We start from the raw sequence: 22,004 nt of genomic DNA on the forward strand, positions 1-22,004 counted from the left end.
ACATTTTGTGGTGTGTCTATGCTATATATGCCCTCTCCCATGGTTTTTGTCACTTTGAGAAGAGAATGTGAGAGCTGGGCAGGGAGAGGGCAGGAAAGGGGCATGAGGCAGGCATACTCAGACAAAGAAGAAGAATGGAACTCGGATTCCTCTACAGTTTATTGTTACAGCAGAAGTTGTGGGAGACAGGAGGGTGCCCCCCACACATAACGCACTGTGGTCAGAGCCCCAAGGCAGCCCTTCCCACCGCGATGCCAAACCCCAAGCAGCCCTGCCCAGCTTGGCTCCCTCCCCGCCTCCCACTCTAGACACACATTGTCTAGACAGCTACCAAAGTTAGAGCAGCCAATGGCCCCAGCCCCCTTCCTATTGCCCAGCTCCAATCCTTCTGTCACACTTGTTCACTGCCCACCACTTCCCATTCCAGCTTCCATTTCCACACTGAATGTTTCTGTCACATCCTGAGGACCACGAACCCATAAGCAGTTCTCCCGACACACATTCATTTAGGCCCATGCCCTTCAGCAGTCTGAAGGGTTCATGAGAAGCCATATCAGCTTTGGTGAGTGGTACCCCGGCCGCGAGCCCCCGACTCTTGCAATATGGCAAAAGGAGGCAGAGTCTGGAGGAGACGCCACGGACAACTACAACAACCTCTCATCCCTTAGCTACAGACACCCAGAGTGGGGAGAGGGGATACGTGCCTTCTCTGCCTTAACACCATGATGGAGGGGGGTCATTTAGGGGTCTGGGTCCCTAAGAGATATTAGGACATCTCTCCCAGGAGCTGAGGGGAATCACAGGTTAGAGGTCAAGGTTAGGGTAGCAATCAAAGATCAAGTTCCTCTCCACACACGATCTGCCCCGCTTCCCTTGCTCACTCTGGCCCAGTGCCCTACGCACCTCCCAGGTTAGTGCTGGGGGAGATGAGGGCTGGGTCCTACACCCAGGGCAACAAGGGTCATTCAACAGGAGACCTCCATGGTGTGCCCTGGGGGCCCTGAAGGGAGAGGCCCAGACTCGCTGCTCTGGGACAGGGTGCGAGAACGGGATCGGTTGCCATCCAGGGATGCGGCACTGGTCAGGGAGGCTGTGCGAGACCGGGACAGGCGAGTCATGCATGACGAGGCCACTGTGGAGACAGGAGGAGAAGCAGGCAGTCAGAGAGGAGAGGGGAAGAGAGGCTGGGAACTCAGAGTGGGGTGCCTGGCTGGAGATGAGAGTTATAGATGGGGCCGGGGGTCAATGAGCTTGATTTTGCAGATGGTTGTAAATCCAGGAATAAGCCTAAATGGGTTGCTCCCCTCAGCGCCCCTCCCTCCTCCTGTGCCAACACCCCTTGTCCTCATGACAGCCTCTGACCCACATACTCACTATAGCCCATGCCTTGCAGGAAGTACTTGAAGGCCTCGGTCAGCTTGCCTGGCTGTAAAAGTAAAACGAGGAGAGGGAGACAGCGAGGGGAGGTTAGAAGCTGAGCTAGAGCTCGTGGCCGTGGCACGTTAGAGATGGGGTGTGTGGCAAAGGCTATCGTTCAGGGCCACTAATATCCCACCCCACAGATGGCAGGGGTACTCACCTGAGTCAGCTGGGGCTGACCTCCGGAGTCAGCCATCTGTTCAGGAGACAGCCATCCAGAAAAAGTGATACACACATAAATAAAAAGCCATGCCGAGAGGTAGAAGAGGGTCTCTCTTCCCCAGGTTCCCCACTCCAGGCCTTTAGGGTGTTTTTTATTTTTTTTTACTCCACCCACCCACTTGCTCCCATGTAGGACCCTGGAAGCCTAGCAGCTGGATGTAGAGAGGATCTATGGCTCTGGACAGGGGGCCAGGAGTCAGGCTGGGCGTGGAGTACGGTTACTGACCTTGAGGAAAGAAGTCTGGGTGGGGTCCAGTTTTGAGTTACATTCCACCTGAAGTAAGGAAGAGGCTGAATGAATGAGGCCACACTCCCTGTGGCCCCTCTCAAACAAGGAACCCAGGGACCCAGACCCAGTTTCTTTCTTATCAGCCCCCTACCCATCTCCTTCTTACCAGGAATCAAACTCTTATGCCCCAAAGTTGCTCTCCCTGTCCCAAACAGAGCTTGCCTCTTGGCAAGACAGCCCTCTGACTGCCACCCTCCCTCACCCACCCCAAGATTCCCTACTGACCACTGCATCTTCATGGGGTGCTTGGTCTCCTACCACCAGCATCACAGGGCACCTAGAGGCATAGTGTCGAGGAGTCGGCGGTGAGCCCCTGGCACTCCCTCCCCCGTCTTCTCCCAGAAGAGCAGCTGGAAGATGTTGGCTCCAAAGAGGAAACAGCCTTTTGAACCTCACTGACCCCACTAACAGGGTTCAAAGTGGTAAGACCTAGAGGGTCGTGATTTGCTAAATAGGATGGAGCGGGGGGGCAGGTGACAAGAAAATTCCCTGGCAAAAGACTCTCCTTCTAAAGGATGGAAGCACCTAGGGAAGATCCAGGGAGAGAGGCAAAGCTTTATCCCTTAAAGTCTTACTTGAGGGTGATATCGCTTCCACGCTCAAAGTTCAGGTCTCGGCGACTAAAGAGGGTGCAAAAGAAGAGTAGGAATTTTAGGCAAGTAGTGCTATCCATCCAGACAGAAGCCAGGTCCCCCAAAATTAGAGTCAAATATTGGTGATTACAGGTGGGAACTGAAGGAGAAGGTGGCAGACAGGCCTCAAGCATGAGCCCTATGGTCATTTGTGCCCAAGGTCCCTGGTCAGAGGGCAGTGAAGGGGATGAAGGGCACAAAGACACGAGATCATCTAACTTCTGCGAATCCAAAAATCTAAGGAAGTAACAGGAGCAAGGGGACCGGCTCCTCCTAATTCTCCCCCCGGGTCTGTCCTGCAGCTGCCCCAGCTCCCCACCGAATCCTGCCCGCCTTGCACGGCCTACTTCCCAGCCTCCCCTCCCCTTCTCTGTGCCTCCCATGACCCCCGTTACTGCTTCTACATTTCTCTTACATGCCCACTCACTTGTTGTAGCTGTTCCAGTACAGTTCAATGTTCTCCAGGTTGGGGGCATGTGTAATGATATTTCTATACTTCTGTATCAACTCAGAATTTCCAGACAGCTCTTCCTGAAGGAAAGAAGAGGGAGAATAATTAGGGCTGGGAAGGGAAGTCAACAGTTACTGGATGCGAAGAGGCAAGCCCTCTTCCCTCCCCAGATCCTATCCCAAGTAAGGAAGTCACCCCAAGCATTCCAGTCCCTGCTGGTCCCCTCTACTTCTTCCATCTTCCACAACCACTTACCTGGCTGAAAAGATGTCCAAGGATCATCTCCGGAATGGAAGAGGTGAGGCCTGTTAGCTACGTGGAAAGGGCAGGTAAGAAAGCTCAGGACATTAGGTGGAGAAAAGACCTAGGCAAAGTGACATGGCTTCTTTCCTGCTCCATCCTCCCTCCTTGAAGCTCACAGGCCAATCAGTTATGTTGTTAGAGCCTGAATGGACCCATACGGGGGAAGCCCGCCCTAGATCTCAGCGCACAGGCCCCTCCAAACCTTGTGGGCTGCCCAGTCCATCCAGCCCTTGGCATTGGGATCGATGTTGATGAGGACAAGACCCTCGACAGTATCCGGGTGGGTAAGCTGAGGGGCAGTAGAAGGAATGGAAATCAGAGGCATACATGGCCTTACCCCTCCCCGGTGAGCTCCATCCACCCCAGGCTGCACGGGGCCTGTCTCCCCACCCTCTTACGCACGTCCTCCCCCTAAACACACACTAGTAAACAATACTCTGCCTGGGCCTTGGACCTGCCTTTCCCTCGTCTGGGGTTTTTTATTTCTTACAGCATATCGCGACAGGACGTAGGCCCCAGCTCCAACACCGACTCCAATTATTGTGAAGAAACTGTGAAAGGGAAATGTAGGTCTAATGGGTCCTGGTGTCCAAAACTTTGACTCTCCAAACTCCTCACCCTCCTTCCCAAGGCCACGGGCACAAAGGACAGAAAGGGACCTTCCTTTGGGGGATGCTGTAAAAGAAGGTGCCAAGGAGCTAAAAATGGACACTGGTGGTCAGCGTCAGTCCCTGAAGTCTTCCCCCAGCTCCCTCTGGGAGAGTGAGTGTCTTGAAAAGAAACACCTGTTCGCCAACCAACCAGACACTGTTTCTTATGTAGCTGTTTGTCCATCCTCAACTTTCAGGAGCTAGTTCAACTTGTTCTGTTTTAGTTCCTGGTTCCTCTAGAGGAACTGGGAAGAAGGGAACTTGAAGCAAGATGTTAAATAAAAGATACTACTTTAGTGAACAACAGGAAGAATGGGGAGAAAGAGAGCCAAAGGGTGAACCAGAGCTGCCCAGGGCCCTGGTGCCCAGGAAAAGCCAAGCCAAGGACAGAGCCCAGCATCATCAGCACTACATGCGCAGCAAGGAGGCCTTGCCTGGTTTCTTTCTTTTCCTTCTCCCACTCCCCTCACACACAGGGTGCCGAGGGCACCAGGTGTGTGTCTGGAGGAGGCAGAGGGGGTGGGAGGGAAAGACAGGTCTGTCTGGTTCCTCGGGGGTTGTGCCACCCCCTCCTCTTTCTTCTCTAGCTTCCAGATCAGAGAAGCCCCTCCTCAGCCTGAGGCAGGGCCAGGCACACAGCTTCCTTTTCTTCTCCTCTATCCCTTAGGGCTACTCTGCTGACTCAAGTCAGTTTTCCACACCCACCCACTTCCTCTCAACAATCAGATTGGAGCGTGGAGAAGGGAGGGTACTTCTAGTCCACACAGAACTCGCCCAGGAGCCATGGTGGGCACAGGAGCTCTAAGGGCCACCTTGTGCTGGAAAGAGAACTCTGGCTTGGAGGGGTCCCCAGGCCTCTCACTTTAAGTACTGCAGGATGCAAGGGATCATGTCCGCAAGCTGGTCCAGAGATGGGTACTGATATCTGGGGAAGAAAGGAATGTTGAGGAAAATAGCAACCTGCCCTTACGGCCCCCACCTCAAGTATCCTACTCTTCCTCTCCCAGAATTACCACTCGCCCTCCCTTCCTTCTTCCCCGGTCCAATCTTCTCCATGCCTGCCATGTGCCTCACAGTCTGATGAGGAGGGAAGGAGCTAATTCTCACCCCAAAGGGAACACGGGAGCCCCCTCTTCCATTCCAGGGGCATCCACGTGAACCCGCACGAAGTTCTGAATGATTTCCTGCATATCCGCAAATTGAAACAGCGGCTGGAAGCAGGATTTATCTAAAGAGAATCCCCATCGCCCCAACAGTAGAATTAGACAGGGAAAATGTCCCCAAGTCAGAACCCACCCTCTTTCTTTCATGCCACAGTCAGGCTAGGAGAGAACTTTTCCTTGACGTGCCACATGGCTCCCTTCCCATACTGACCCTTCCCCTCACACCGACCAGGGTTTTACCCTTCCCCGCAGCCTCTTCCCAGAAAGAAATGGGAGGGGAAGTGAAGGTCCTTACAGTTGAGCCCCACATCGTGGTAGGTGAGTATCGCTGGGCGTTTGGGTTTGGGGGTGCCATAGACAGTAAAAGTGATTGGGCCATAAGGTGTCTCCACAGAGTGAGTCTGCAGGAAAACAGGTCACACCATCAGGTAGGAGTTAGGCTAAGAGGAAAAGAGGCAGGGGAGGAACCTCCACAAAAGTCAGGGAGTTGAGGGGAGGCGGGGAAAGAGAGGAGACGGGAACCAAAAAATAGAAACAGGATCGGCAAGATTTCAGTTTAGGTAAAAATGACACTGGAAGATGATTTTGAGGGTGGAAAAGAATAATGAAAGATCGCAGAGCATCAGGGAACTCTGAGAAGGGAGGAGAAGGAACGAAAGGGAGAGATGGGGACAGGAAAGGACTGGAATAGAAGGAGAGGAAGCAGAGAGGTGAGAGAGCCAGGTAGCGGCCCTTTCCTTCCTGGGGAGAGGACAGCCCCTCCTCCCACCTGCGGCTGCCCCAAGCTGTTACCTGTCCCTGGTCCAGGAGGATTCGGGCAGCTAACTCAGCCTCCTGGAGAAAGACACACACGGACAGATACACACAGAAACACACAGCCACGCAGAGTCAGATGGAGAGACAGATACAGATAAAGAAAGGTAGGTAAAGAGAACAACAGAGACCAAAGACAGAAAGAGATTGACAAAAAGAGACACGGAGAGGATGAAGGTTAGCGTAGTTACAGGACAGAAGCCTGGACTCTCAATTGTGGTGTATGGGGAGAGAAACGCGGGTAGACGTGGAGAAAGCAGGGGTGTGGTTAGACGGAGATCATGAATTTGGGAAGGTAAGGAGTGAGGGGGATGCCTGAAGGTCTGGAATTCGGGCCTGGGAGTCAGAGGGTCTCTGATAACCTTGGCCACCTCAGGTGTCTGCCCCGGCAACAGCGGCTTCTCCTCCGTGATCTGCACCTCCTGCAGCTCCGCCATGGTGGCCTGGCAGGGTGAGGAAACACGGAGACTGGGGAAGCTGGCTCCATACCCCCGCACCTCCTCGAACAGCTGGCTTCCTCTCTCAGCCCTGGACAATAGGGCTCAGAGGGCCCCAGGAGCTGAGGACTACTCCGGGACACAGAGAGAGCCTTTCCTGCCCCCAACTCCAGATCCAGGCATCTGGGGAGGAGGGCTTGTGCAGGAGGGCTCAGGACACCACTTCCTTTTAGCCTGGCCATCCCCAACCCCCCTCAACACCCACACCTCCGGACCCCTCTCCCCTGTCCTGGATGGAAATACCTGAGTGGGGCAGCAGTGCAGCTCGGGTGTCCCAGGCTATATTTAGGGGCCACCCCACACTCCTAGTTAGTTAGGTAGGGGGTGAAACTCGTGGCTCAGTGACTGGGTACTCTAAAGATACTAAGGATGGGTAATGAGAGTTCACCATGGACTGTGACCTTCAACTAAAGCCCCAAAGTCAGCAGCGCAAAGGGAAAGGGGCTAAAAATGACCTGAGTAACATGACCAAGAGGGGGAGGGGGAAACAAGAAAAGAAGGACAAGGGACATCTGTGTCCAACTGACTCAGTGCCTCCCTTCCTCTCAAGACTCTTCTTCCTGACTGTGAATAAATTAGCATATATTCAATCTTTGGGACCAGGGCGAGGAGCAGAGCACCTGTGCAGACCAGCACAGTAAAGGGCCAGCAGCCTGGGGGTGGGGTCACTTACTGGGCTCCTATTGGCTGTATGCAGTGGGGTTAAGGGTCAGGGTTCTCACTCCTCCTGGCTCTGGGGTCTGAGAAAACAAGGCAATGAGGTGAATGACATGGGAGACAGACCCTGGGTCTTTTAGGGACAGAAAGCCTAAGCCAAGACCTGGACTACCTGAGTCACCAACCCTTGCCAGGTCACTAACCCTCCCCAGTTTGTACCCCCAAGTCCAGTGAACAAGTCTTCCCTAGGCTTCAGCTAGAATCAGTACAGGCTGGAGGGGTCTTCGGGGCAACACAGAGAGCAGGTATCAGTCCAGGCGGGGAGCGGGGGGCGGCTGGGAGAGGAGAGAAGGAAGTGCTGATGTGGAGGAAAGAGCATGGCTTGTGTCAGAACCTCTGGATTCTAGTCCGAGGTTCTGCTGCTACCAGTGTGACCTTGGCTCAGCCTGTCACTACTCTTGCCCTCAATTTCTCATTTGCATACTACAAGTGGGGGCTAGGGGATCCCCTTGATTTTTGACAGCTCTCGAGTGAGATGGGGTAGCAGAGCACGGCTGTTTCTCTCCACTATTTAAAAAAAATTTTTTTTTAAGCCTCGTGCCTTCGCTTCTCTCCTCCACGCAGTCTCGGTGTGGGTCCGCGAGTGGAGAAGGGGTGAGGCAGCGGGGAGTGAGGGGCGGTCCCACAATCTCTTCCCAGCCTGCCCCGACGACCTGCAAAGGCCGAGCGCCGACTGGGAAGGGATGAGTAGGACAGAAGGGACTGACTGGGCCCAGACCCCGGGACCTGTCCCTACGAGTCTCTCCGCTGCGCGTCCGCGTGGGGACTGACACGCTCGCGCGGCTGGCGCGGAGCGCCCTGGACCCCGGACACAACCTCGCGCACGCCCCAAACACGCCCTGCAGCCCGCGGAGCCTCCGCCTTTGTGCGCGGCGGCCCAGCGGCCCTCCCAGCGGGCCCCTTCCCGCGAGCCGTCATCTCCGAGGGGTCGGGATCAAACCGCCCTCCACCCGCCACCGGCCCCTTCGGCGCCAGCCAGGCCCCGCCGCCCCTCGCCCGCCCTTCCCCCTACCCGCTGCCGCCGCGGCCGCTTCCACCTTCACTTGCCTTTGACTCCCCGGCCCGCCCCGGCTCGGGCTCCCCACAGACCCGCCCCCGGCCCGCCCTCGCCCGCCCACGGGCCGCCGGATCCCAGCAGATCCGCCCCAGACCCCTTGTAAACACGCCCCCCTTCCCCCCGCCCCAGGCTGCCTGCCGCTCTGGGAGGGCCTGTGCTGGGGTCCCGAAGGGAGCTCTAAGGAAAGCAAACTGCTGGGTGCTTCCAGGCTCCGGTCCCGGCTATCCGCAACGGGGCGGCTGTGGGGTACGCGGGGATCCCTTAATCCCGCGGGGGATCCCCACGCCCGCCCGCAGCACTGCCCCCGCCCGTGACCTGGCTCTGCCTGTCGCACTCAGGCTCCTTACTTCGCCCCCAGACTCCGAGGTGGGGACGGGTAAAAGGGAGGCGAATCCAGGGCGCTGGCATCCCACGAATTTGACTCCACCCGCCCGGAAACAGAGTACTAGGTTAAGGGAGGATCGCTGCTGAGGAGGCGGGGGTCTCGCCCGCTGGGAGGGGAAGGTGTGCCTGCGCGGACTGGGCGGTGGGGGCTGGAGGTGGGAGCGTCGAGGGCGCAGGAGTTCCAGCTCGGGGGCTCCCAGGGCCCTTGGTACCTCCTCTCTCTCCGCAGTGTCCCGACGCCTTCTCTCCGGCCGCTCCCTGAGGAGTTGGAAAACAAGGCGGGGAGGGGGGGACGGGGAGTGCGGGGGGCTGCTATAAATAGAGGGAGATCGCGGGAGCGGGGGGAGGCGGGGAGAGGATGGCCAACGGGGACTCCCGGGTCAAGGCCCCAAGGGGGGGCCGGAGGAGGGGCCAGGGACCCCCAGGGGTTCTGACTCTTGGGTAAACAGGCGCAGGGGTGGAGTTAACTCTGTGGAGGTGGAGTGGGGGCTTGGGGAGGACGCAGTGTCCTGGGCTGGGACCCAAGAGACCCTGTGGCTTCCGAGCTAACCCCTTCTAGTCTGGCCCAGAGGACGGTGAGGCCAGCTCGGCCCGGCGGAATCGCATCGCCCAGGCGCTGGTTTCTCAGGCACTGCTGTGTCTCTCAGGGCCTGGGTGGGTTTGACGTCCTGGACCCCTCACTCGCCCTGCCCTCCCCCCACTTATATGCACCCTCCCTGTGCCCCTAAGAGGAAATCCACCCAGAAGGGGATCGTTATGTGGCTAAAGGGATTCAAAGTTGTCTTAGACAAAAGGACACCAGACTGAATTTCTCCCCACCTGCACCCTTTCCAGGCCCCCTCCCCCCCTGAGGTCCCCACCCTGTCCTCCTTCAGCCTGGCTCCCGAGTTGCCATTTCGGGGGCTGGGCCCCAGGCCAGTTGGGAACAATGGCCAATGGAACTGGAGCTGCCAACTGCAACACCAGCTCAGACTGCCCCCACCAAGACCCCCAAATTGCCTGCCCCCTCCTGCCTGGGAACTGCCCACCACCACCACCCTCACCACTCACGACCCAATCCCATCCAAGGAACATCAATGCCCCTTTCATCCCCACTTGGCAGGGTCTATTGGAAAGGAGGGCCCAAGAGGGAGGAGGTGACCCAGAGTAGAACCGGTCAGGATCAAGCCCAGCTTTCAGCAGCCCCACATCTAAAGGATCTCCCCTAGATCCCCCAATTTGGAGCACCCAAGTTTTCCTCCATTCCTTTCCCCCACTCCCTTCATAACTATTTACCCAGAAACTGGCACAGAAGCTGGGTACCCTGGCTCCTCTCCTAGTCCCCTCTCCCCTCTGGATGTCATATTAACACTCTCCCGGACAAGGAAAAGCCTGCTGGAATTGGGACTGTAGATAAAGATGCATAAGACAGAAGAGAGATTTCTCCAGCCCGACTGCAACTGGGGGAGAAAGAGAGCCTAGGGTGAGAGCTTCTGCCGGCAGCCTCCTCTGATGTGTCTGAAGTAGTGTTACTTGGAGTGGGGGAGGGAAGGACCTGGAGGTTCCAGCATCTAAATTCGTCTCTGGGTCAGGATGACTCAGGGGGAACCTGATAAGGGGCCAACGCAGGGGCAGACAGGAGTTGGGAAATTTCCACTGGGATCTGTTTGCGTCCTAGGCTTGGGGTCTCAGCCTGCCACAGGCAGTAATGAGGCTGCTTCTGATCTAAGATGGGGTTCCTCCTTGTCAGGGCAGGTCTCAGCCTGGCCCAGTGTCAGTGGCCCAACAAGAATACTTCTGTCTCTAATTTCCTTCTCTTGGGCCAGAAGCAGCTTCAAACTATACCTTCCAGTAAGCCACAGTTTTAAGTACCTGCTCCATACAAGCCACTGTATAGATGGAATTCAAAGAAGTGTGATGTCTAGTCATACCCTCTCTAGAGCATAGGATCCAGTAGTTGAGTGAAGGTATAAAGATAGAAAAAATTAAGAAGTGATGTAAATATAAATTAATTGTTTAGACAATAAGTCCTATAGCAATAGTTTCCCACCCTTTTCAAGTGGGAGATCAGAGATTTCCATTTCCAAATGAAGGTTTTAGAATCCCCTGATGGGGACAAACCGTGAATTCAGCAATACTTTCAAATAAATTTGTTCAGTCTTCTGATAATCGCAACATCTATGCATCTGTGCACCTACATGTGCAAAGCTTATTATTTACTCAACAACCAGTCTTCTGTGTACATACAGATTGCAGAGGTCCTTGCAATAACTCAGAAACCCTTGCCTCAGGAGGCTGCAGCCCACAGGCTAGGAACCATTATCTTAGTATAATTCAGAGGAGGAAAAGGGTTGTTTTCTTTTAAAGCAACCAGTGCTCAAGCTGTTTCATTTTGGGCTTTTTAAATGAATTTATTTTTTACTTATTTACTTTTGGCTGCGTTGGGTCTTTGTTGCTGCGCACGGGCTTTCTCTAGTTGTGGCGAGTGGGGGCTGCTCTTTGTTGCGGTGCACGGGCTTCTCATTGTGGTGGCTTCTCTTGTTGCGGAGCACGGGCTCTAGGCGCGCGGGCTTCAGTAGTTGTGGCTCGCGAGCTCAGTAGTTGTGGCTCACGGGCACCAGAGCGCAGTCTCGGTAGTTGTGGCGCAAGGGCTTAGCTGCTCTGTGGCATGTGGGATTTTCCCAGACCAGGGTTCGAACCTGTGTCCCCTGCCATGGCAAGTGGATTCTTAACCACTGTGCCACCAGGGAAGTCCCAGGAAAAGTTCCTAGGGTAAACCCTATGAAGAGTACAACAATGGAGTACTTGAGTGGTAAGGAGGGGCATTCTATCCAGGCAGAGAGAGATCATGAAGGAAAGTTTTGGGACAGAAATACACAAGTTACTAGGATGAATTGAATAGTAGCTACTATGTGCAAGGTAATTCCCATATATTATCCCCTAATACTATATAAAGTAAGTACTATTGTCCTCACTATACAGATGAAGAAATTAAAGCTGAGAGATGTTTAGTGACTTGCCCAAGGCCACTCAGCTAGTAGATGACTTACCTAAGACTGAAATCCCCAGATTCATTCCACTCCAAGGTTATTCCCTCTCCACTAGGCTTCAGGTAGCTTCTGAAGCATATAATGATTAGGCCATTATGGCCCCAGATGAAGAGTAATGTTGATGAAAGGTGGGTGATGTTTGGTAAGGTAGAGTGGAGCCAAGTGTGAAGGTCCTTGAATGACAGGTAAAAAGGTTTGGCATTTCAGAAAGGTTTGAAGATCCATAGAGTGTTCTTGAGTAGGAGCAATGGATAAATAATTGTTCTGTGAAAATTAATCTGATGGGGGGATTAAAAGAGATGGATTATGGGGTGGATAGGGGTGAAGCATTTGACTTAGGAAAGAGGTCATTTAGAAGCCAGGATAATCAACTAGATATGAGATGACAGGGACTTGAATAAAGTGTGGGAGGAATAGCAATGGAAAGAAAGGAGTGGATTTGTAAGACAAGGGAGATTATAGGAATCGGTGACTGATTAGATGGGAAGGAGAGGAAAGTCACCAACCTAGTTCCTCTCTTTTAGGGGCCCTGAAGTTCGTTCATCTGTATGGTTTCCAGCCAGAGAAAAGGCCAAAGAGAAACCCCTTCTGAAAGAAGAAACAACACATTTAGAAAAAACTGAATAAAATTATAGCATTACTTTAAAAGAAAAGTCGGGGGGTGGAATTCCCTGGTGGTCCAGTGGTTACTCAGTGCCTTCACTGCCGGGGCCAGGTTCAATTCCTGGTCGGGGAACTAAGTTCCCACAAGCCATGCGACGCAGCCCAAAACAAACAAACAAAAAAGGAACATCCTTGACCTGCACAGAAAATTATCTAGAGTCTGAGGCTCAACCTCACCCTGACCCACCCAGATGTGTGACCCTCCAAGGCCCGTGCTCTTTCCACGTGGGGCCCAACTTTGGAAGCCACTTAAGCTCCTATTACACCTGGTCTGCCAAACCCAGCGGGATTCTCCATGTTGGTCACGAACCTGGGCCTGGAGACTAGAAAACAGGACAATGTTGGACTGATGTCAACCTGTTTCCATTAACTCCTTCCCTGAGCTCTCCTCAGCTTTTGTTGAGGGACAGAGCATAAGGCAATTTGATCAAGACCCAGAGGACTGGGTCAAGCGGGGCTGAAACCATGAGGGAAGCTTGATCACCTGCAGAGATCAGGAGGTTGGCAACATGCTCAATGCAGCATGCAAGGTAGGAACCTAAGAACCCCACCCCCAAAGATTAGGGCTGTAGCAAGGGCTGAAAATTATGTCACAGAAACACTGCTGAGGTCATAGAACTTCCCTCTTCTCCCCAGTCTTCCCACTGCCACATAGTCTCCCCAGCCAGCCGGCTCTCACAGATCTGCACACACTTACTTACAAAGGCTGGGAAGGGTCAGACACCATCTGGGTACTCTCAGGTACACAGAAGTGATGGGGCAGTGGGTGGTGGTGGTGATTATTCAGTATGTAGGATCCACACTAGTATCGCTTGTACTGGGAACAGTAGGTCAGATGGGAATCAGAGGGAAGGGGGGAGGGAGGGAGAGGGAAAAGGGGGTTTGTTCCTGTTGCTGATTCTGATTTTACTTTTTTGTTTTTATAGGATTTACTCTTTTTTTTTCTTAATTAATTAATTAATTTAGGGCTGTGTTGGGTCTTCGTTTCTGTGCGAGGGCTTTCTCTAGTTGTGGCAAGCGGGGTCCACTCTTCATCGCAGTGTGCGGGCCTCTCACTGTCGCGGCCTCTCTTGTTGCGGAGCACAGGCTCCAGATGCGCAGGCTCAGTAGTTGAGGCTCACGGGCCTAGTTGCTCCGTGGCATGTGGGATCTTCCCAGACCAGGGCTTGAACCCGTGTCCCCTGCATTAGCAGGCAGATTCTCAACCACTGCGCCACCAGGGAAGCCCCTGATTTTACTTGAACCTTCATCATTATTACTCCTTAATCCTCCCTTCCCCTCCTCCCTCACCCCCGAGTCTCCCCCCATACTGTTCTCCCCCACCTCCAGTTGACCATGGCGTCAGAAGCAGAAAGAACATTCCAGCGGTTTGCTGTCTTTGGAGGATCGTCAAGCAGTGGCACTGAAATGAACAACAGGAACTTCTCCAAGCTGTGCAAAGACTGTGGCATCATGGATGACAAGAAGGTCACCTCCACTGACGTGGACATCGTGTTCAGCAAAGTCAAGTAAGGGACCAGAGACGGGAGCGGGGGGTGGTGAGTAGAACTAACGAGGTGGTGGGATGCGGGAGGGCTTCTGGCACTGTGCTAGCCCCTATCCTCAAGGCACTCAGTGTGTAGAGGCCCTGTCTGAGTAAGGGGAGGGTTGGACCTTGGAAGGTGATGAGTTCATGTTCCTGAGTTCCTGAATTTCTGTCTGACTGATCAGGGCCAAGAATGCCCGAACCATCACTTTCCAACAGTTCCAGGAAGCAATGAAAGAACTGGGCCAGAAGCAGTTCAAGGGGAAAAGCCCGGATGAAGCCCTGGAGAACATTTATAAACTCATGGAGGGCAAGGAGCCAGCTACCACCGGTGTTACTGTGAGTGAGTCTTCATTCCTGACCCCTGACCCTACTTCCCTGAGTCCCTGCTGCTCCTGTGTCCCTTCCTCCATGCCGATGTCCCTAACCCCTGCCAACAGCAGCACTGCAGGGAGATAGGGCAGAAGGCCTCTGGGCACTGTTGGTATTGAAACAGGCTTTAGAGATCATCGAGTCATTTCAGAGGTGAGGAAACTGTGAGAGGAAATGACTTACCCAACGTCCACAGCTATTTTAATAGTAAAACTTAGACTCATTCCCAAGCGTCCAGGATCTGGGCCAGGCAACTAGGGCCTGGCGGCTTTGGGGGGACACTGAGTGCAGACGACTTGGTACCTGATCCCCACTCCTCTTCTCGCTCTTATGTAAGGTGAAATATCTGACTTCCCCCCTGTCACCCGCCCTCTGCTCCCTACTTGTCCCCTCTCTACTAAAAGCTCTTCCTATTCTAGGTTTCAAATAGGGCCTTCCCAACAGGACAGACTTTGTGTTTTAGGTCTGGGGTTGAAGTCCTCTGGCTGCAGCCTAGTCAAACTAGCTCCTCTGGAAGCAGAAAAATCCACACACACACACACACCTCCCCCCACTTATTCCCATAAACCAGATTTCTTCCTCGCAAGTGGATGGTTCTTATTATAGTTCCTGCCTCCAGCTGCACCTGGGCCCTAAGCAAACAGCACCATGCCAAGGGTTGAACAAGAGCTCTGAGAACTAGTTGAACTGCTAGAAGTTCATCTCTAGAGAAGGGGCGTGACAGTGGAGGGGAAGGGAGAGGGCTCAGACGCCTCATCCTCTGGCTTGCAGAAAGCAGTGACGGTGGGAGGGGTGAGCCACCTGACGGACACCAGCAAGTACACGGGCACCCACAAGGAGCGCTTTGACCAGAGCGGCAAGGGCAAAGGCATCGCGGGACGCGAGGACGTGACTGACAACTCAGGCTACGTGAGTGGCTACAAGGGTGCTGGCACCTATGATAAGAAGGGCAGCAACTAGGGAGTAGCGTCATCTTAGCCTGCCGGCCCTCGACCCTGCATCTTTAACACCGGGAAGCTTGGGGGACAATAAACATCTGTGTGTGCAGCAGCTCATGGGCTCTGTTTTCCACCAGGGTGAGGGAAGAGGGGCCCCTTGGTGCAGAGACAGAGAGAGGAGCTGAGAAACCCAAGGATGGGTGTTCTCAGCACCACCCCCTTTACTCTACTTGGCCTCCCCACCATTAGGTAGCATCCCCTTCAACAGCAGCTTCTAAGAACACGGCTGAGGAATATATTTGGAGATAAGAGAGAAGCTAGATGTGGAGGCAAAAGTATTTGCTACTTGTGTTCACATAATACTGATATCCATCCCCTTCGACCTGCCAAAGGGGAGTAGAAATTCCTGATTGGAGCTAGTAGGACCCAGGTATTAGCAACTAGACCCTTCCCGGTCCCTCCACCTTCCTAATCTGTTGCAATCCATGTTTTGTTTGGGGAGAAATAGAAACCAGAGAGGGTGGGCCAAAGATCTACTTAGCCTAACTCCTGTTATGAGTTTATTCTAGAGCTGATGGGGAGGGAGAATCCATTTTCAACACCCAGCCTGGAAGTGAGTTTTACCCCACCCCACCTCCATCATGGTAGACATGGAATGGAAGATCCTACTGACTGCCAAGGGTAGCCCAGGAAGATGGCCAGAGGTGGGTGGCCTCCAGGACTCTGAGAGTAGGAGTTCTGGTGCACTGAGGAAAAAGGAATGAAATCAGAACTAATTCAGATGTGTTTTTTTATCTTTTTATTTTGCAGTGATTCACAGGCAGATGCAAAAAGTACAGACAGGTCCCATGTACCCTTCATCCAGTTTCATCCAATGGTTATATCTTACATAATTCAGATATGGTTTTAAATCCTTCTGTGACTACAGCTGGGCCCACTTCACCCCTGCCTTGTCAGAGGCAGATTCTGGAGTTTGGGGGATGTTAGGAGGAGGTTGGGAAATAAAAGGATGCAGGAATCTGGGGGGAATAGGTCAGAGAAGATAATTTGGAAATCCAGTGAACCAAGCTGAGACGGATGGAAGGAAAAGAGGTCAGAGAAGAATAAAGGGTGACTAAAGAGGTTGGGTGTGTAGGGAAGAGACTGCAATGGGCTCCGTGGTGGAAGGAGGACAGAAAGGACAGGTTACATGAAAAGGAAATCAGTGATTCCATAGAGAGGAACAGACTGAGAGCTCGGGGGAGGGAGCGTGGCCTGGAGAAATGAAGCTAATATGACTCTAAGACGCTCAGGGAGGTTCCTATAGCTGGAGATACCTACCATGTGGGTGAGGGAGTAGAGGGAATCATAAGGGAAATGGGGAAGACTGAGAAGGGAAGGGTGGCAGGGAAGGGGATTTGAGACTCGGAACTGGTACCATGGTGTGAGCTGAGGCTCTGGGCCTCCAGCCACGATACAGGATCTGGCCCAGTAGATGGACTGTCACTGCCAACTGGACACAGTCAGCTTCTTGGGTGGGTGAAACTGTCTGTGAGAGAGGGAGGGTGGTGGCAGGAGTGATAGGGGGAGATAAACAAGTTAGAAAGAGCCTAGAAGACAGTACAAATTTGCATGGTGACCAAAGCTCTGGACATATTTCCTATCTCCCTGGTCTCTTGGGAGGGGATCCTGCCTACATCTGAAGCCAGGAAGGAAGCCTTGTACCAGGGATCAGAGCTTCAGGAGTGGGGACAGGCTGGTCTGTAGCGGCAGTAGGGGGGGCTAGTTCAGACTTAACATGTCCCATCCCTAGTAGAGACCCATGATATCTATCGGTTCAGCATCATACTTTTGGGAGCAGAGCAGATAGAGCCTTTGGTCGGTTAGGGTGCTGGTGTAGTGGCAGCTGGTGGGTGGCTGCTTGGAGCTCAGGGAGCAGATTGTGAGGGGGAAGGAGTCCTGGGTGACTGTACAATATTCATTGTAATTCTCACAGAAGCTCTCGCTGTACTTGCAAAACTTCTTGATGGCTGTCCACGGGGCATGTAAGACATAATGGATCTTTGGGCAATACCAGCTTTGTTGTCTGCCCCATACATAGGACATCAGACCATTACAGTAGCCCCGGAAACGCTTTGCGTAGTTAACCTTGGGATAGTCGATATGTAAGGTACGGAAGTTCGTGATAGCGAGCTGTAGCTGGATGTTTTCGACCAAAGCTGGCTCTAGAACAAGCCGGAGGAACAGGAGCTGGACCACACGGGGTGCCATTCTTCCTGCTGGCAGAGTTAAGGTGGTTGGAAGCAGAGGTGGGTCTCGAGTGGCTCTCCGCCCCTTCCCAGAGCTTCCAGTGTGCCCCCAGTCTCCCCCATGTGCCTTCCCCTATGCCCTCAAAGCCGGACTGTCCTTCAGAGATCATCCGGCCCAAGTCTTCGTGCCTCAGAGAGAGGAGACATTTGCCCAAGGTCACCCATCTGGTCAGCCACCTCTAGCTTGGTCTACTTTAGGGTCTCAGCCTCACCCAGTCCGGGAGCTGTAACACTTACGAAATACGAGGTCCAACTGGTCCTTGGGTGAGAGACGCTTCCCGTTTATCCCTGGCCCAGTTAATCCTTCTGGTAAAAATGCAGAAATTCCAGAAGGGACAGGCTCAGCTACACTTCTCTGACTGAAGTGGAAGGACGGGAGCTGGAGGACAGCAGGGCAGGGGTGGGATTCTTCCTTCCTGAGGCCAAGGACAGCCCAAAGGTAAGAAGAGGCTAGAAAGGTTTCTGGATGAAGACCAGTCTGAGACGATGGAGTGTCCCCTGGGTTTGAGGAGCCCCTGTGCTGACGGGGGTGGATGGGGGGGAGGAAAGAGACATTGCTTTCTGGTCTCCTCCTCTCTGGTGTCATCAGAACACTTAGTTCCAGCCTCCTTGCAAGAAGTCCCGAAGTTCTTGGGTTTCCTTTGATGTCTTCTCTGGTTCACAGGCCATGATCCTGTGGAAAGGCGACAAGGAAAGCACCGTCATGTTCCTGAGCAACAAAGTGCTGCTTATTCCTGACCCTCAGAGAACAGAGAGTCTTCCGCTCTCTCATCCCACTCACTAGATCCCCGGAGGCCAGGTACGCAAGGGCCTCCCGCCTGAGTGCTGGGCTGAGAATCAAAGACCTCGGTGTGGACCCCCCCACACCATCAACTTCACTCCAATCGTGATCACACTGACACTCTCACCTGTAACCTCAGGCCCTCTCAGAGTCACAGCACTCCTGGAAACCTATGCATGCCGACCCCAAAGCCTCAAACTTGTCAGGTGGGATTAGACAACACAGCCTGGACTTGAGGGGGTGTGGACCGCCTGTGTCCAGCAGATCTTGCTGTAGTTTGTCATGTTGGAAAAAAGGGCCAGGCTCCTAACTCTTTTTCATCAACACCTGCCCCTTCATCAGAACCAAAGAGCTGGCTCCCCAGAGCCTGCCAGCCACAGTCCTTGATGCCCACAGGCGTCTCAGCCTTGCCTCCACGCACCTGTTGTCCAGGTTGTGGGCTTAGGACAGCTTACCATTCTCTCCCTGGAGAGCGGGAGAAGAGAATCAAAACAGAGAACACTGAGTGTCCCAAGGCCAGTGTGTAGTTCAGGAAGGGTGGGGGGGCGCGTGAGAGAGTCGTGTGGGTGTTCCTCGTTCACAGCCCCCTTAAACTTGCTCTTTCTGACATCACAAAGCAGAGTCCAAAGCTGAACCCATCCTTCCCCAACTCGCTTTCCCTCCTGCCTTGTCCCTTTCCTCAGTTACTTAGGCAAGAAATCTGAGAGTGGTCCTCGACCCCGCCCTCTCCTTAATCCCACCTGTTTGGAGACGGTACCGCATGGTGGCTCAGAGCAAAGCTTCTGAGTAAAACAGACCAGGAATTGCATCCTGGCTCTACTGCTTCCAGGCTGTACACCATCAGTCTAAGTTCACTAAACCGGTATAAGCTTCAGTTTCTTCATCAGTTAATGCAGATAATATTCTGTACCTCGTGGCAGTCTTAGGATTCGTTAAGATGCATATCAAGAGCTCTTAGCCCAGGGCCTGGCACACGGTGAGTACTCAATCCGAGCATGAGTCCATCAGTCACGCAGCTCTGACGATCTTTTTATTTTTTAAATTAATTCTTTAAAAATATTTATTTATTTGTTTAGCTGCTCCAGCTCTTAGTTGTGGCGTAGGCGATCTTCGTTGTGGCATGCGGCTCTTAGTTGTGGCTTGCGGGATCTAGTTCCCTGACCAGGGATTGAACCCAGGCCCGCTGCATTGGGAGCACGGAGTCTTAACCACTGGACCACCAGCGAAGTCCCAGCCCTGACAATCTTAACTAAAACTTTTCCCGAACCAGTCTCTTCCATTCCTATTTCTTCCCCTGCTCAGGCTTTCCCCTCTCCTGGACACCACACACTCTCCAACTCCAGGAGGACTCTACACCTCATAGGACAGAAGACCTCCATGACCTGGCCGCCACCATGTCTCCAATTGCATCTCCATCTCTGCCTGCTTCCCCCAGCGGTGCCCACCCCACCTCCCGCTCACGTTATCTCCTCTACCCAGCATGCTGCTCTCTCCTCCCGCTCTCACCCCCGTCAGTTCCGCTGGGCCAGCTCATGCCGGACGTCCTGTTTAAGAAGCGTCTGCTCGGAGCACCTCCCCAGGGAAGTGTGCACAGCCAAGTAAGGGAGGATAAAGCCCACACAGGCAGGTGGCTCATCTGTGTCCTTCAGGCTGGTGTATCAGCCAACACCCAGTGGGAATCCATGCAGGGTGTTGCCAGAGCCCGGCTGACTCAAGTCTTTGGTGTGAGGAAGCTGCTAGCACTTTGTGGCCCCAGGCTCAGAGTGTGCCACCTCTTCCTTATTTGCTCAAGGCTGCAGCTTCCCTTGGAAGAGAAACGGGCTTTTCATCCCTCTTGGTCTTCTTCTTTCTTCATTCCTACCCACCCACCACCGCTCACCTCTGCACACAGTTACTACAGACATAGTAGAGGAAAGAGTTTAGGACTTGATCTCAGATAACCTACTGAGCTTCCGTTTCCTCTTCTATAAAATGGAAGCCTTCCTTACCTCATGAGGCTGCAAGAATAAAATGAGATGGTCAATATGGAGGTGACTTTTAGCCGTTAAACAATATATAAATGGAAAACTGGATATGGTCTCCTAGGTCTTATAACAACTCACTTTTTTCTCCAACTCACTTAACATCTGCAAATGCCTTATTTATTTATTTATTTTTGGCTACGTTGGGTCTTTGTTGCTGTGCACAGGCTTTCTCTAGTTGTGGCGAGTGTGGACTACCCTTCCTTGCAGTGTGCAGGCTTCTCATTGCAGTGGCTTCTCTTATTGCAGAGCACGAGCTCTAGGCGTGCGGGCTTCAGTAGTTGTGGCACGTGGGCTCAGTAGTTGTGGCTCATGTGCTCTAGAGCACAGGCTCAGTAGTTGTGGTTCACGGGCTTAGTTGCTCCACGGCATGTGGGATCTTCCCAGACCAGGGCTCAAACCCATGTCCCCTGCATTGGCAAGTGGATTCTTAACCACTGTGCCACGAGGGAAGCCCTGTAAAGTCTTATATTCCCCAAATGAGCCAAGTGACCTCCCCACATCCCCACTCTGCCAATCTAGAGCCCTCTTTAACACCTGACTTAAATTCATCTTCACCAAGCTTTCTATTAGTCATGCCCCACGTTGATTACTTTTAAATACTTTAAATTGTTGAATACTATCTGAAAACACTATGACAAATGTTGGGGAAAATAGAAGGGTAAATAAGACAGTTCCAGTACAGATTAAATTTACAATTCAGTAGGAACAACACACGTATGAACGTATGTTACAAAGGCATGAGCACGGGACCAGGAAAAGTGCTGAGTGTGCGATGGCCTTCAGGTTCCCACCTACAGTCCTACTGGTCTGGTCTTTAAAATCCTATCCCAGAGGAGCTGATCCATAGGATTGCTTCATCCATTCTGACAAAGGCTGAGATTTGTGGAATTGTTACCCCATTATACTGGACTTTACATATGCAAGAATCATCCTAGAGATGAAGAAACTAAGTTTTAGAGAGGGATGGTAGCTTGCTTGAGGTCATATGTCTAATTCAGTGGTTCTCAACGGGGAGCAATTGGATCACGTCTGGAGACGTTTTTTTTGGTTGTCACAACTGGGAGGTGCTACTGGCATCTAGTGGGTAGAGGCCAGAGATGCTGCTAAACATCCTACATTGCACAAGACGGCTCCCACAGCAAAGAAGTATCCAGACAAAAATGTCGATTGTGCTGAGGTTGAGAAATTCTGGTCTAATGAGAGAATCAGATTTCCTAGCAAAAGCAGACTTATTTATACTTTATATATTGAAAAGGATTGGTAAATATCCAAGACTTAGAAATATTTTTGTTAGACTTTGCTTGTGATGGTGCTGGTTCTTCTACCAGCAAAAGGATTATTGATAGTTCATCACTGAGACAACTTTTTGTTATTTTTCCCGTAGAAGTGACTTTCTGCGTATAGCCATCTACACACTCTTTCCCTCCTCCCCTCCCCAATGGTAGGATTTCTAGAACCACTGGCTAGAGTGACAAGTGCAGGGATGATTCCCTATGATTGAGGGGGTGCCCCAAGATTTTGCCCCAAGTGAGCCCACTACAATCTCAGTGGCATCACTTTTGCCCTGTCCAACTCATATTGTTCAAATAGCAAACTGTGTCCTGGGTTGTCCTTGAACCCAAAGGATTGCTTCAGCCATTTCAACCTTCTTGTCATAGGTTCACCTCCACCCCAGGGTTAAATTTCAGGAGGTGCCTTGTTAGTTCCTCAACTGGGACTGGGATCATTCAAGGGCAGAATGAATGCCTTCTAATGTAGAATTTGAATCATTTAGGGTCCCTTATATG

At 52.7% G+C, this 22,004-nt stretch overlaps 3 protein-coding genes across 14 annotated transcripts; 1 reads left to right on the plus strand and 2 right to left on the minus strand.

Annotated features, from left to right (window-relative positions):
• Positions 1–141: 141 nt before the first annotated feature.
• On the minus strand, positions 142–8,940 carry NDRG2 (NDRG family member 2). 5 transcript variants are annotated; one of them, XM_060294544.2, is made up of 17 exons: positions 8,810–8,940; positions 7,113–7,179; positions 6,305–6,385; positions 5,922–5,963; positions 5,425–5,530; positions 5,074–5,194; positions 4,829–4,891; positions 3,807–3,867; positions 3,519–3,605; positions 3,269–3,325; positions 2,990–3,093; positions 2,506–2,550; positions 2,156–2,207; positions 1,868–1,915; positions 1,580–1,615; positions 1,375–1,426; positions 142–1,132 (listed from the first exon to the last, which is right to left on the minus strand). In XM_060294544.2, the coding sequence occupies exons 3-17, from the start codon at positions 6,377–6,379 to the stop codon at positions 966–968; spliced, it is 1,116 nt and encodes a 371-aa protein (XP_060150527.1). In that variant the 5' UTR covers positions 6,380–6,385; positions 7,113–7,179; positions 8,810–8,940; the 3' UTR covers positions 142–965. The 5 variants fall into 5 exon arrangements, with proteins under 5 accessions (XP_060150527.1, XP_060150528.1, XP_030699977.1 ...); XM_060294545.1 differs by lacking the exon at positions 8,810–8,940 and adding an exon at positions 8,169–8,238; XM_030844117.3 differs by lacking the exon at positions 5,922–5,963.
• On the plus strand, positions 5,972–20,218 carry TPPP2 (tubulin polymerization promoting protein family member 2). 8 transcript variants are annotated; one of them, XM_060294548.2, is made up of 8 exons: positions 8,951–9,251; positions 9,877–10,059; positions 12,151–12,819; positions 13,619–13,797; positions 14,000–14,153; positions 14,958–15,095; positions 18,077–18,211; positions 19,496–20,218. In XM_060294548.2, exons 3-7 carry the CDS (start codon positions 12,799–12,801, stop codon positions 18,194–18,196), a joined length of 612 nt encoding a protein of 203 aa, XP_060150531.1. In that variant the 5' UTR covers positions 8,951–9,251; positions 9,877–10,059; positions 12,151–12,798; the 3' UTR covers positions 18,197–18,211; positions 19,496–20,218. The 8 variants fall into 8 exon arrangements, 7 of the variants coding, with proteins under 7 accessions (XP_060150534.1, XP_060150533.1, XP_060150535.1 ...); XM_060294551.2 differs by lacking the exons at positions 8,951–9,251; positions 9,877–10,059; positions 12,151–12,819 and adding an exon at positions 5,972–6,049; XM_060294550.2 differs by lacking the exons at positions 8,951–9,251; positions 9,877–10,059; positions 12,151–12,819 and adding an exon at positions 8,345–8,459.
• On the minus strand, positions 16,195–17,480 carry RNASE13 (ribonuclease A family member 13 (inactive)). The gene has a single exon (XM_030844211.2). It carries the CDS (start codon positions 17,372–17,374, stop codon positions 16,913–16,915), a length of 462 nt encoding a protein of 153 aa, XP_030700071.2. The 5' UTR covers positions 17,375–17,480; the 3' UTR covers positions 16,195–16,912.
• Positions 20,219–22,004: the final 1,786 nt, after the last annotated feature.

This window comes from Globicephala melas, chromosome 2 (genome assembly GCF_963455315.2).
Source record: "Globicephala melas chromosome 2, mGloMel1.2, whole genome shotgun sequence".
In the NCBI taxonomy this organism is placed as follows: domain Eukaryota; kingdom Metazoa; phylum Chordata; class Mammalia; order Artiodactyla; family Delphinidae; genus Globicephala; species Globicephala melas.